Raw genomic sequence first — 15742 nt, forward strand, 5'->3', positions numbered from 1 at the left:
TTTAAATATTGTTTTATTTGTATCATCCACGATTCGGCTTTAGTTTTGGAAGCGTAAATAGCAAGGTGGTCGATAAAGTATAACATTGTGACAAGTACTACAAATCAAATAGTACTAAAAATCGTGACGTCACTTTTAAAAAAAATTTCGAATCACTTCAAATTTATAGATGTTACATCACACTAGGGAGGTGGTGTTTCATAAATGTTACTACCAAAAAGAGCTAGGGCAGGAGTCAAAAATCATGAAATTCATATGAAGTAATTTATGGCCCATAATCACAATTCTTAATGTTTTGCCTATATACCTAAGTGCGCTACCAACGCTGCTTCAACGACGCCAGTGATTTTATAGCCGGTTAAAAATACTTTGTTATTCTATTATGACCAAATTTAATTTAAAATGTCCAGTATTGTCATGAGTAAATTGAAATTCTTTAATAAATACAGATCTTAGAATAAATAAAATGTATGACTGATGTATAAATATGATCCATCCATGATAATAAAAAGGCAAATGAATATTGAAATCTTATTTAATCTCATACTTATTAAAAATAAATATTAAACTAAACATTATACTAATTAATCCGATTACTGAATGTTTTTATTACACTATAATTATTGTTTATTGAGCATTTTGAAGCGTTGATTTCATTCGATATTTTTATATTTCAATTGTGATTTTAATAATTAATATTAATCTTATTGTATACATAAATAATAATTTAGTACAAATCACACACTGCCATCTATGAAACTGATATTTAAATACATATATAATATATAGAGACACTTGCAATTTTATGGTATATACAAATAGGAAATTAGTGTTATTATAGAAAACAGCCAGACAAATAGTCATTGTCTCATCACATGTTTGTACCGTGTGAGGAATCGAACCCGTAACCATCTGAAGTAAGGCGGTGTGCTAAAGAGCACCGAGACCGTCAGAATAACTGCCAAAATACATGCATTCACTGTATTATAAATAATGATGATATGATATTAGTCCATTCTTGTTTTGCATTTTAAATATCAGTTCTGAATACAAATATAAGTATTATAATTATTTACTTTGTCAAACAAACCTGCTGATTAAACTTGTATGTAATGTAAAAAGTCAAAATATTGTGCTACATTAACTATATGATATGTCTAACAAATGTTTTTTTTTTCTTTCTAATTAATACATTTCACAATCAACTTAAAATAGTTTACATAATCATTCTATATACAAATGCATTTTGTTCTCGTAACTGCAATTGCAAACAAGGTGATGGTACAACAACCTGATGGTAAGTGTCATGATATTGTAAGTGGTGGATGGTAGTGGTCAGGCGAGCAGAGCGGTGAGTGCGTAGAGGGACTGCGGACGTTGTATAGCGAGCAGCGCCAACAACCATGAGTCCACGAAGTCGAGCTGCACCGATGGTGAGTGGTGAGTGGTCGACGGTAGGTGGTGGTCAGGCGAGCAGCGCGGTGAGTGCGTCGAGGAACTGCGGGCGCTGCGCAGTGGGCAGCGCCACCACCCACGAGTCCACGTAGTCGAGCTGCACTGAAGCCCCGCAGCGACTAGCCGCCTGCTCGAACGCCGCGCCGAACAAACTGCACATATCAAATCAAAAATATTTTTTTCAATTGTTACTTAAATAAATATTTGTTTTTTATATATTCTTAATTGTGCAATAAATATAATTTAGAGACAGTGTGAGCAAAACAATGGCATAGGTGGTACTGCGTGGAAATTAATTAGTACAATGAAAAAAATTAAAATAATGTAATATGTCTGAAATTATTAAAGCTGTTCTAAACTACTAAATATATCAGAAACTACTAAACATGTCAAAAACTACTAAATATGTTAAAAACTACTAAAAATAATAATAAAGTATGAGTTACTTGCGCGGCTCGTCGTCGTAGTTGGGCGGGATGCCGAGCAGCAGACAGGTGTCGTCCCCGCGCGGCGCGCTCGCCAGCAGCGGCGCGCCCCCCGGACGCGCGCGCGACACCCACCGCGCCGCCGCCGCCAGCCACGCCGCCCCGCGCGCCCACCCCGCCCCCGCCGAGCCCTGCGACACACGCACGCTACACGTGCGGACACGCTGCCATACCACGGCTCGCCCGATCTCGTATTACATACTAGGCGGCGCGGAGGCCCCCCCCGCCACCCACCGCGCCGCCGCCGCCAGCCACGCCGCCCCGCGCGCCCACCCCGCCCCCGCCGAGCCCTGCGACACACGCACGCTACACGTGCGGACACGCTGCCATACCACGGCTCGCCCGATCTCGTATTACATACTAGGCGGCGCGGAGCCCACCCCCCCCCCCCGCCACCCACCGCGCCGCCGCCGCCAGCCACGCCGCCCCGCGCGCCCACCCCGCCCCCGCCGAGCCCTGCGACACACGCACGCTACACGTGCGGACACGCTGCCATACCACGGCTCGCCCGATCTCGTATTACATACTAGGCGGCGCGGAGGCCCCCCGCCACCCACCGCGCCGCCGCCGCCAGCCACGCCGCCCCGCGCGCCCACCCCGCCCCCGCCGAGCCCTGCGACACACGCACGCTACACGTGCGGACACGCTGCCATACCACGGCTCGCCCGATCTCGTATTACATACTAGGCGGCGCGGAGGCCCCCCCGCCACCCACCGCGCCGCCGCCGCCAGCCACGCCGCCCCGCGCGCCCACCCCGCCCCCGCCGAGCCCTGCGACACACGCACGCTACACGTGCGGACACGCTGCCATACCACGGCTCGCCCGATCTCGTATTACATACTAGGCGGCGCGGAGGCCCCCCCGCCACCCACCGCGCCGCCGCCGCCAGCCACGCCGCCCCGCGCGCCCACCCCGCCCCCGCCGAGCCCTGCGACACACGCACGCTACACGTGCGGACACGCTGCCATACCACGGCTCGCCCGATCTCGTATTACATACTAGGCGGCGCGGAGGCCCCCCCGCCACCCACCGCGCCGCCGCCGCCAGCCACGCCGCCCCGCGCGCCCACCCCGCCCCCGCCGAGCCCTGCGACACACGCACGCTACACGTGCGGACACGCTGCCATACCACGGCTCGCCCGATCTCGTATTACATACTAGGCGGCGCGGTGGCCCCCCCCGCCACCCACCGCGCCGCCGCCGCCAGCCACGCCGCCCCGCGCGCCCACCCCGCCCCCGCCGAGCCCTGCGACACACGCACGCTACACGTGCGGACACGCTGCCATACCACGGCTCGCCCGATCTCGTATTACATACTAGGCGGCGCGGAGGCCCCCCCCCGCCACCCACCGCGCCGCCGCCGCCAGCCACGCCGCCCCGCGCGCCCACCCCGCCCCCGCCGAGCCCTGCGACACACGCACGCTACACGTGCGGACACGCTGCCATACCACGGCTCGCCCGATCTCGTATTACATACTAGGCGGCGCGGAGGCCCCCCCCGCCACCCACCGCGCCGCCGCCGCCAGCCACGCCGCCCCGCGCGCCCACCCCGCCCCCGCCGAGCCCTGCGACACACGCACGCTACATGTGCGGACACGCTGCCATACCACGGCGCCGCCGAAGATTTTCAAATCTATGCCTTGCTTACTTTTAATATTCCATGAGAACCGATGACTACAGAAATATCTACCCACATTTCATCCGAGCGAAGCCGGGTTTTCATCTAGTATAACTAATATTTCTTTTATCTTTTAAACTTTTAATTAAATATTATGTTAGATGGTATAATTTTGTGTCGACTAATAAAGGCTTCGAATTTGAATTTGAACATCCTGATCATCTGAATGAATGGCGATTTTCCACAGTGCGGTTTTCTAGAAACTTTTTGCCTCGCACAACCACATTGTGGAATCACCTTCCAGCAATGATATTTCCGAACCGATACGATATTGAAACCTTCAAGAAAAGAGCTTATTCCTTTTTAAAAGGCCGACAACGTACTTGCAATTTTCCTGGTGTTGCGGGTGCTCATGGGCGGCGGTAATCACTTACCATCAGGTGAGCCGCATGCTCGTTTGTCCCCTGTGTTATAAAAAAAAAGAACATGCCATTCTTTCCTGCTTGGAATGCTGCCTATACGAGCGTCCTGTACGTTTGGAAATGCGTCTGCGTACTATCTCGTTCTTTTTGTCTACATTTACATACACATTCCTTTCTGCGTGAAAGCCTATACGAGCGTACGTATAGACAGCTATTGGGGGAATTTGGGAACATACCTCCTGCACTACGAAGTACCCGAAGGGCCCGGCGAGGTGTGTGGCGCGGGCGGCGAGCGTGGCGTTAGCGAGTGCTGCAGTCGCTTGCAGCGCTGCACGCGCTGCTTGCAGCGCTAGTGTGAAGCTCTCCTCGCCGCGCCCGCTGACGTCCAGCGCTGCTAGTGCGTGCTGGAACCCCACACCGCGGGGCATCGACTCCTGCGCCACCAATACCCCACATTCAATACAATGACGTTATAAAACGACTATTCTCACCACTGTATAGACCCCTCCGATCGATCCCCCGTCCAATTCAACGATCGATGTTACGATGGCCTGAGCCGAGGTTCGAACCCCAAGTGCCCTCAGACTAAAGTCGTATCCGTCAGGCCGGAGTTGGTCTGCAGCCGCTACATAAGTCCTTCCTTGGTTTGGAGTGTCATCTGCACTCGTTCACTCCCCTATCGTCCGGTGAAGCTGTAAAGGCCAACTGCGGACAACAGCATTAGAGTAGTCAAAAAAAAAAACTGTTTAATTCCAGTCGGTTTTGATGATCTAATAGTTTAGCATGCGATTTAGTTCCAATGGTCGCGGGTTCGATTTTCGATAATATATGGTATTAACGTTAATAAATAAATATTAACCGGTGTGTTTTTTATATATGTTATGTATGTGTTTAAGTATTGGTTGTGTCAGAAACGGTGATTATTTGAGTAAAGCGGACTTACTAGACAACTGAGATTTTCTCATTCACTTCTTTAAACATGACAACTTTGTTCAAAGTATATTATAGTTTAATTATATCAGGGTGTTGTACAACAGAGATAAATTAACAGTAGAATAGTTAAAACTATATGAGAGGAAGGCGGTGAGTAAGGTACACTAGAGGAAAGATGTGTAGCGGTATGTAAGGTATACGGGATGGGGGAAGGCGAGTAGTGCTACGCAAGATATATATAAGAAGAGAGAAAGTGAGTATCGGTGCGCAAGATACATGAGAGAGAGGACGGTGAGAAACGGTATGCAAGATAGAGAAGAAGGCGTGTAGCGCTATGCAATATATATGAGAGGAAAGAAGGTGAATAGCGGTATGCAATGTTCATGATAGGAAAGAAAGCGAGCAGAGGTACGTAAGGTATTCGAGAGAGAGAACGGTGAGTAACTAGAGGAAAGGCTAGATATACCAGAGGTAAATTACACGAGAGGGAAGGAAAGAGTGGCGGTACACAAGGTACGGAAGAAGGCGAGCAGTACTACGCGAGATATATGAGGACGACGGCGAGTCCCGATACGCGAGGCGCACGAGAGGAAAGGCGGCGGGTAGCGGCACGCGAAGTGCAGGAGGGTGATGGGCGCGGTACGCACGTGGTGGAGCGCCCCACACCGGGTACCTGCACCCCGCACACTACACTCACGTGGTGGAGCAGCGCCGTGACGCCCAGCGCGAGGTCGAGCGCGGCGCGGGGCGCGGCGCGCGGGGCCCGCAGCAGCAGCGCGGCGCGCGCGGGCGGCGGCAGGCCGAGCCGCGCCGCGCCCCACACCGGGTACCTGCACCCCGCACACTACACTCACGTGGTGGAGCAGCGCCGTGACGCCCAGCGCGAGGTCGAGCGCGGCGCGGGGCGCGGCGCGCGGGGCCCGCAGCAGCAGCGCGGCGCGCGCGGGCGGCGGCAGGCCGAGCCGCGCCGCGCCCCACACCGGGTACCTGCACCCCGCACACTACACTCACGTGGTGGAGCAGCGCCGTGACGCCCAGCGCGAGGTCGAGCGCGGCGCGGGGCGCGGCGCGCGGGGCCCGCAGCAGCAGCGCGGCGCGCGCGGGCGGCGGCAGGCCGAGCCGCGCCGCGCCCCACACCGGGTACCTGCACCCCGCACACTACACTCACGTGGTGGAGCAGCGCCGTGACGCCCAGCGCGAGGTCGAGCGCGGCGCGGGGCGCGGCGCGCGGGGCCCGCAGCAGCAGCGCGGCGCGCGCGGGCGGCGGCAGGCCGAGCCGCGCCGCGCCCCACACCGGGTACCTGCACCCCGCACACTACACTCACGTGGTGGAGCAGCGCCGTGACGCCCAGCGCGAGGTCGAGCGCGGCGCGGGGCGCGGCGCGCGGGGCCCGCAGCAGCAGCGCGGCGCGCGCGGGCGGCGGCAGGCCGAGCCGCGCCGCGGCCCACACCGGGTACCTGCACCCCGCACACTACACTCACGTGGTGGAGCAGCGCCGTGACGCCCAGCGCGAGGTCGAGCGCGGCGCGCGCGGCGCGGCGCGCGGGGCCCGCAGCAGCAGCGCGGCGCGCGCGGCGCGGCGGCAGCGCGCGAGCCGCGCCGCGCCCCACACCGCCGCGCCCCACCTGCACCCCGCACACTACACTCACGTCGAGCGCGGCGCGGGGCGCGGCGCGCCCGCAGCAGCAGCGCGGCGCGCGCGGCGGGCCGCAGCGCCGCGCACCTGGTGGAGCAGCGCCGTGACGCCCAGCGCGAGGTCGAGCGCGGCGCGGGGCGCGGCGCGCGGGGCCCGCAGCAGCAGCGCGGCGCGCGCGGGCGGCGGCAGGCCGAGCCGCGCCGCGCCCCACACCGGGTACCTGCACCCCGCACACTACACTCACGTGGTGGAGCAGCGCCGTGACGCCCAGCGCGAGGTCGAGCGCGGCGCGGGGCGCGGCGCGCGGGGCCCGCAGCAGCAGCGCGGCGCGCGCGGGCGGCGGCAGGCCGAGCCGCGCCGCGCCCCACACCGGGTACCTGCACCCCGCACACTACACTCACGTGGTGGAGCAGCGCCGTGACGCCCAGCGCGAGGTCGAGCGCGGCGCGGGGCGCGGCGCGCGCGGGGGCCGCAGCAGCAGAGCGGCGCGCGCGGGCGGCGGCGAGGCCGAGCCGCGCGGCGCGCCCCACACCGGGTACCTGCACCCCGCACACTACACTCACGTGGTGGAGCAGCGCCGTGACGCCCAGCGCGAGGTCGAGCGCGGCGCGGGGCGCGGCGCGCGGGGCCCGCAGCAGCAGCGCGGCGCGCGCGGGCGGCGGCAGGCCGAGCCGCGCCGCGGCCGCCTCCAGCGCCGGCCGCAGCCCGCGCCGCAGCTCCACGTCCATGGCGCCGAACGACTGCCGCGCCTGCGACACCGGGTACCTGCACCCCGCACACGCGCACGCTACACTCACTACACGCACTACACTCACTACACTCACTACCAGCGGCGGCTGATGAGTTATCGAACTGCTGGTGCATTTTACTCACAAAGTATTTACATTATTGCCTTTATCATATTACTAGCTTTCGCCCGCGGCTTCGCTCGCGTTAATTTATCCCCTTAGGGGCAGAATTTATCAAAATCTTTTTTTTAGAGGATGCCTACGTCATAGTAGCTTTTCTCTATAGGTCAATTAAAAATTACGACAAAACAACAATTCACAAAAATATATATTTTTTTTTATACTTTAAATCAATGCGTTAGTATTATGTATATTCTGAAGATATGTTTAAAAATAAATATAAATATGATTTAATATGGTCATATAAAATAAAGAAGAAATAATATATTGTTATTTAAAAATCTTTTGAATTAGTGGTTCAACGCACAATCATGTAATTATAACCAATCATCTTATAATTCTTACCCATCCATACATATTACAAACTTTCTTACATATTGGCATCGGGTGCATATAATACAGCAGAAGCAACTTACAATTAACTGTAACGGTAAACTGTTTCCAACCTAACGATAAGACAGTGTCTAAACTCCTCTCACAATGCTACCAGCATCCCAATTTAACCCTATTAAAATGTGGTAAATAGTATTTCGTACCCCATATCAGCAAGCAGTTGCCGCACCCGGGCGTCTCCGGCGAGGGTGTGAAGCTTCAGGTATGGCGCGATGTCCGGTGCGTGGCGCAACGCCGCCTCGAGAGTCCAACTCCGATAGAGGGGCAGCCAAACGTCGTTCTCTAGTACCACATGGGCACACTGCAAGTTACATCATTCATTATAATTAATTACACTATTTATTTATACATGTGTAACAAATGTTCAGCATCACCATATTTATTTCGTGGTGATTAGGTTCCTTTCCTCCTCCGGTAGGGACAGGGATAATAATAATAATAATAATCATCTCAGGACAATTCACACAACGCCATCTAGACCCAAGTTAAGCTAGCTAAAGCTACACAAAGATATTTTTTGTTTTTCTTTGTAAATACATACATATTATACATAGAAAGCACCCAGACCGATACAAACAATCATACTCATGAATACAAATGTTTGTGCCGTGCGAGGAATCGAACCCGCGACCATCGGTCGATAGCGGTGCACTAGACCGCTAGACCACCGAGGTCGTCAAGATATCTGGAGGTTGTGGTGATGGGGGAGATAGGGGCAGAGGTACTCGGAGGTGACGATGGTGGGGTGGTAGGGGCGGTGGTACCTGGTGGTCCTGGTGGTGCGTGGCTGCGAGGCGGCGGTGCAGCGGGTGCGCGTCCAGCAGCGCGGCGGCGGGGGCCCGTGCGTGCGAGGCCTGGTGGGGTGGTAGGGGCGGTGGTACCTGGTGGTCCTGGTGGTGCGTGGCTGCGAGGCGGCGGTGCAGCGGGTGCGCGTCCAGCAGCGCGGCGGCGGGGGCCCGTGCGTGCGAGGCCTGGTGGGGTGGTAGGGGCGGTGGTACCTGGTGGTCCTGGTGGTGCGTGGCTGCGAGGCGGCGGTGCAGCGGGTGCGCGTCCAGCAGCGCGGCGGCGGGGGCCCGTGCGTGCGAGGCCTGGTGGGGTGGTAGGGGCGGTGGTACCTGGTGGTCCTGGTGGTGCGTGGCTGCGAGGCGGCGGTGCAGCGGGTGCGCGTCCAGCAGCGCGGCGGCGGGGGCCCGTGCGTGCGAGGCCTGGTGGGGTGGTAGGGGCGGTGGTACCTGGTGGTCCTGGTGGTGCGTGGCTGCGAGGCGGCGGTGCAGCGGGTGCGCGTCCAGCAGCGCGGCGGCGGGGGCCCGTGCGTGCGAGGCCTGGTGCGCGGTGAGTGCGACGGCGGCCGCCCAGTGCGCACCGGTTCCGCCGCGAGAGGCTCGCCATGACACCTCCAGCGCCACCATCGCACTCTGGACACCATAAATGAACGATTCAATCGATCGGAAAAATTTAACCAAGTATGGCGCTAATTCTCAAGTAAACTTAACTAAGATAAGTAATCTTAAAATTAACTTAATCTTTATAAGTTAATTCCGCCCGTATATTTAATACTATACATAGTAAGAATAACTCAGGATAAATCACACAGCGCCATCTAGTCCCAAGATAAGCAGAACTCGTGCCATAAATACTAGACAGCTAATATAATCAAGTGTTATGCATTCGGTTACAAGTGGAGAAAATTCTTGTACAAACCGGTTTCCCATAGTAAGAGAACTGTGTGTAGTTGAACATGAGAGTGTGTCGCCTCTCCTCCCACGCGCGGCGCTCTTTCCTCTTCTCCACCATGGCCTCGAGAGCCTCCATACCACTTGCTTGTTCTTCATTCTAAACAAAATTAAAAGCTCTGTAAGTAATTCATTGCAATACATTTTTTTTACCTTTTGTGTTCATGCTCAAGTAGACTATGAACAGATGTTGTAAACATTAAGTTGCAGTTGGAATATGATTCCCAGCTGAATCATCATCCCTTCAGATGGTCCTGATCATCGGGTCAGTCATCGAGAGTCATCGGGTTCCAGTCATCTACGCCTTTTAAGGCAACATATTTTGTCGGGGACTAATAGTTGGTGGGCCAGCACATTGGGATTGGGATTTACTAGCCCTGTCTTGTATTTGGAGCAGCAGTGCTTTACCTCTTTGACTACTGTGTTTCTTTTGAGATACTCATGAACCTGTTGTGTTTGCAAACCAAGGTAGGTTTATAAGCTATTTCAAGATATTATCTGTATGTTGGACTTTGTTGTTGTTTGTCCAAATGTACAATAGAATAGAAGTTATATAATGTATACGTCCATAATATGTGCATATACTCTATATGCCCTAACTGAAACTGCTGAAGAGCAGCTTACACGAGCCAAGGAATTAATGAGGCCGCAATATCACAATTTAAACTAGTTGGACAGTTTTAATTGGCATATTGATAATTTCATATTAAATTTGTAACATTCACTATATTCCTATATATTCCTTGTGATACGACTTCTAGAGTATGATCATCAGAAAACGCTCAACCTGATCATAATCAGGAGTATAAATGTTTGCATGAGGTGAGGACTCAAATCTACACAATGTAATGTAAATTGCACTGTTTTCTGCAATCAGCCTCTCATCTGGGCTGTTGGACATGTATATTCCATGATTATAAGGAAAGGGGATTGTTAGTAATGTGGGCAATTTTATTGCTATCAATGTACCATGTGATAAATCGTGATAAATTCTTGGTGAATTTGTCACGATGGGCTAACTGGCCTGGCCTCAAGCTCATCTTATCATCCTCCACTGGTACTCCGCCAGCGTAAACTGTTAGCATAGGCGAGAGCAGCATTCCATCATCATCCTTAAAAAAATCCACGATCATACGAAGTAAGGTATTGTGCTAAACTGCTAGATCATCAATACTTGCTAAACTTTAGTGTAACCTTAAAGAACACATTGTACTGTCTGATACATACCTCTTCCTCTTCATCATCTCTAAATATATCATCAAAGTTTGGAATGTTCTCTTCACTGTCTTTGTGCACTAGCCTCACCTGCAAAGGTACGATAATAATATGGTTTTTATTCATCCTGGATATAAGAAGCAGTGCGAGACAGATTATAAACCAGGGGTTCAGCTTGCAGCCCGCCGATGTGATTTCTGCAGACCGCCGATGTGATTTCTGCGGCCCGCCAATAGCATAGGCCCACTCTCAGCAATGAAAACAATTAAGTAATAAAAAGTACCTTTAATATAAAATTAAAAATCCTTATAAAATAGCTATAGTACAGCCTGCTGTACAGAACAAAAATATTTTTGGCTCTTGATTTGTAAAACGTTAAAGACCGCTGGATTAAAAGATGGAAAGACGACAGCAGGAAAAGTTGGACCAGATACTACGGAAAAACTTGGAGGAGGCCTATGTCACATCATGACACTGTTGACATTCGAATGGAGAAAAAAAAACAATGAATTAATAAATATAAACTAACAGGACAACAGTTACTGCAAAACACATGTATCAATTTGTAAAGGTAACAGTAAATTAAGGCTTTATTATTATTTACGCTACTGTCACATTTTCTTAGGTTTTCCTGGTTTTTTTTCCACACTTATGGGCCGAAACTTATTATTATTATTTACGCTATTGTTGCTTTTTCTCAGCTTTTGCTGGTTATTATTATTATTATTATAATCCTGGATAATTCACACAATGCCATCTACTCTCAATCTAAGTAAACTTTGTATTATGGGTATTAGACAATGGATACAAATGTTTAAATACATTTTCATACTCATTTTCATTTCATACCTATGTCAACATCATGGTTTAATCCCTGACAGATTAGCACATGATGTTAGAACCACCAAGGCTGTTAGATATTATTTTCCACTTATGAAAATTAGTGATATATCACAATCAGTAGATTATAACATGATTTTAAGATCATTGTAAAATATAATATCAGTATAATAAAATTATATTTTAGATTAGCAAAGTTAAAACTTCAAATACTTCAATAATGGGTATTATTTTAGTATTAAGTTGTAAGTATACACATTATAGAAGTATAGAGAGTATTAACTTTTCGAATGTCCATCATCTGTCGCTGCAACCGAAAGTGAAGAGGCTGTATTTTGTTAAATGTGTTTCAATCTTATTTTGTTTTAAATAAGGATAAAATTAGTTAAAAAGAAGTCACGGTTTTGCAGGCACAGATCTGTGACAACACTAATACGGTTTAAGAAGGATACACAGACCTGTATCAGGATGTTCGAAGGGTTAATAATCAAAGTATTGAAAGCCACAAAATGAGGAGAGTTTCTACTACAGAGAAGCTAAGACCTTCTTCTCCATAGTAGAAGCTTGTGGCTGGATGGTGCTATTGATTTAGATTTATTTATTTTATCACAACTAACCTGTCCATCACTATAAACATTGCAAATATCTGTTGGTTTGTGTGAATCCAGGACAAAAAACACCACATCTTCTTCTGGCTGCAGGATATCCACCAAATCAATAGTGCCGCCGCAGTTAATCAGCACCACATACTTTATTTCCTCACTATTCTCTTCGTATGCAGTTTTCAACTCGGAAATACCCCCCACAGGCACCAACGTGTATGAAATATTATCACATTTAAACAACTCCTGGAGGATTTTACATGTACATACCGCGTCGACATCGCAATGCACTAATAGCAACACTCTCTGTAGAATAAATGAAAGATTTAATTTAGAAAATTACATACAACATGTAAACAATAGCAACAAATTTGATACCTACATTCCCGAGCAGAACATCGTAGAAATCTGTTTTTATGTCATCTATAAACATTTTTAAGTCTACTAGAGCTCACTTTTTAAGGTAAGATTACGACAACATTATGATTTCTTGTTTTAAATAACAACTGAATGAGAAAAACGACTATTAAGACTATAAAAACGAGTAGAAGCACCAGTGAACACCTGTTAAAAATGTATCAAGTTCGAACTTTGTTTGCTTGTCATCTGTCATAGAATGAACTGTACGATACGATTTCCCGCCAAAATTATTGTCGCGTTCATTTATTATTTTCTTTTCTAGAAGTCGTTCAAAAATTAGAATAGCATTTCTATTATTTACTATAAAATTAATAAGTGATAATATGCGGATATTATCTTTATTATCTTATTATTACATTAATTTTATATTAATTAAAGTAACATAAAACGATGATGATCTTAATATATTATATTTTATTATCTAATATATAAAATTTTTTGACACAGGTTTCGTGTTTATACTCCTCCGAAATCGACTTACCGATTGTGATGAAATTTTATAACTAATTTAACTTAATTTATAATTATTTGTGTTAAGAGTGGCTAAAAATATTTTAATTTTGTCCACATTTGTTTTTATTTTTTATTGTGTGGTATTAAAAAATATATACAACCCTTCTATCACCAACCCCTATTTTTTAATAACGATATCAATTTATATGGCAAAACAACGTTTGCCTGGTCAGCTAGTTATTCATAAACGTTAGCTCATATTTAAGAACTTCAAATAATACAATATATTGTGATTTTAAAAAGTATCGATTTAAATATCTGTTATAATATTTACTCCGCAGTCATCATAGGATTTAATAAATATTTCTCCTCCTTATTTTCTGTTCGAACCAATTTTACTATTATTTTTGCTAAGGATATGTTCCTGTGTTAATCTAATAATATGATCAAAATTGTAGTAAACCCATATAAATATTATTATTGCGAATGCTGATTGTTAACAACAGTAGTAGTTAGTTACAATTTATGTTACAACATTACTAGTAGTATACCCTATCTGGTCGACCTCCATACAGTACCCCTAGAAACCGTCGCGTCATGCTGAATTCTGACGATGGGCTAACTGACCTGACTTCATTCTCATCTTATCATTGCTGTGGCTACCACTATACCAGTCATGAAAAAAAAATGTTGCCATAGACATGTGCCATTCCATAAGTGCAAAAAAAAGACTCAAAAATTGTTCCCTAGTTCGACACTAATATTTAAATTAAGTTCAGTTTAGTTTTCTTTATAAGTTCATTCTCGCCCTAAGAGGCTAATAACCCAGCTAACCGGGGTTTGTAGCCCCCGGAGTTAATGTCCCTGTCCAACCTTTACTGCCCTATGAAGGTGCGGATGAGCAGTGTCAGTCAGTCATTCTATATTCAACCAGAAAAAAATAAAACATTGTTTCAGATTGCTGACATTTATTAACATGTAACATTCACATATAAAATTGGATACACCATTATTAAAAGTAAAGAGTAGCTAACAGCTACTATTTCAAACAGATTTCATTTGACCGTGTTGACATAAAGTTTGGAATAATTAAGTAATTATGAATGCATTATATAACAACCATTTGCTTGTATCTGTCAAATGGTTCGTAAATAATCGGAAAGCTGTCAATAACGTAACCAAGCCACAAAGCTGTTATAAATGCATTCATATAAAACACTTGTATATTGTATATATTCACAACTATAATCCTAGATGGGGCAGCACGATCCATTGGTAACTGTCAATATATTGGTAAAAATGAACTTGTCATTTGCCCACATATGCCCACATTTTATTAAGAATGTTTGAATGTAACGTAAGAGAGGCCGAGTTTATCTGTTACAATAAGTATCCCATTAGGTTATACAGTCGTGAGAATAATTATTTATAGATATAATATAATTAGAGAGTCGCTTCTTCAGTTAAATTTTATAAATTATACCAATCATACCATATTATATAAGCGAAATAATTCAAAAGCTCATCAAACTGAGTATACAAAAATTATTGAGTCACCATTTATTATTTTGTACTTTATGCGTAACTGATGTACCGACTAGAAAATATGTCGTAACAACACTTTTAAAAAAAATTAATGTGAATTTCACTATCCCAGTTGAGATAATCAAAGTATTAAGTAGACGGAACAATTATCAAGCCCACACTTCAGCAAGATTACCGTCAACTATGGACTAGTTTGAATTGTTATGAGTGTGTCCATCATCAGAGAGAAAGTCAAAAATTTAATTTATCGCAAAAAAATTTCGTTCGGACAATTTGAACTCACGACCTTTCGGTATAAACCAGGGTCGTAAATCAATAGGCCAAGGTGATCTTACATCGTATTCTTTAAAATTTAGTGATGCTTTAAGTGTGCGAGACTTTAGTAATGAACATATGAATAATTAATGATTTTCTTACACTAAGAATAAATTATTAGGTCCTATTCTATAAATTCATGATACCTACGTAATATAGCTACTTATAATTACGTATATTTAAAGTCATTTCTAATTCGTATAAGTCATAGTGTAGATATTTGTTTGTAAAGGAATCAAATTTAATTACGATTATGATGTAATAATAATTTATAATTATTCTATAGAATTAAGTAATGTATAAGCAAACTAGTGGTCAATATTTTTAGATGTATAATAACGGAATTATATCCGCGTTTCTATTACATAACACTGTTACTAACAATTCTTAATCGTATCAGATTGATATACATTAGTTCATTGTTTTTTATGAACCATTTGAGTTACAAATGCAAATTAAGGTATGCCATTTTGCAATTGCAACAATGAAACGAATTTGCAAAACATAATTTCTTAATTCTCGATTACAATATCAACTCGAAGTGTTAGTAACAGGATTACATAATAACACTAAATATAACGATCATCTCTTTGAACTATTGTACTTTAGAAAATCTCTGCTACTATGCACAAAATTAACTAATCAATTGAATGTATGAAGGAAATTGAACCAACAGTAGACTGTTGACAGGATGTGGAATAAAGAGTAAATAACTGTATAAATTAAAAGAAAAATAGATGTCTAAAATTATTGAGCACTATTTTGATT

The 15742-nt window shown here is 46.9% G+C and overlaps 1 protein-coding gene across 1 annotated transcript; it reads right to left on the reverse strand.

Annotated features, from left to right (window-relative positions):
* Positions 1-1193: 1193 nt before the first annotated feature.
* LOC131848849 (cell division control protein 45 homolog) lies at positions 1194-12840 on the reverse strand. Its single transcript, XM_059198797.1, has 10 exons — positions 12624-12840; positions 12257-12547; positions 10812-10889; positions 9553-9684; positions 8616-9266; positions 7995-8152; positions 7114-7315; positions 4217-4411; positions 1902-2071; positions 1194-1607 (listed from the first exon to the last, which is right to left on the reverse strand). The coding sequence occupies exons 1-10, from the start codon at positions 12672-12674 to the stop codon at positions 1466-1468; spliced, it is 2070 nt and encodes a 689-aa protein (XP_059054780.1). The 5' UTR covers positions 12675-12840; the 3' UTR covers positions 1194-1465.
* Positions 12841-15742: the final 2902 nt, after the last annotated feature.

Source organism: Achroia grisella, unplaced genomic scaffold, assembly GCF_030625045.1.
Source record: "Achroia grisella isolate CSIRO2021 unplaced genomic scaffold, CSIRO_AGI_Agris_v1 utg598, whole genome shotgun sequence".
Classification (NCBI taxonomy): domain Eukaryota; kingdom Metazoa; phylum Arthropoda; class Insecta; order Lepidoptera; family Pyralidae; genus Achroia; species Achroia grisella.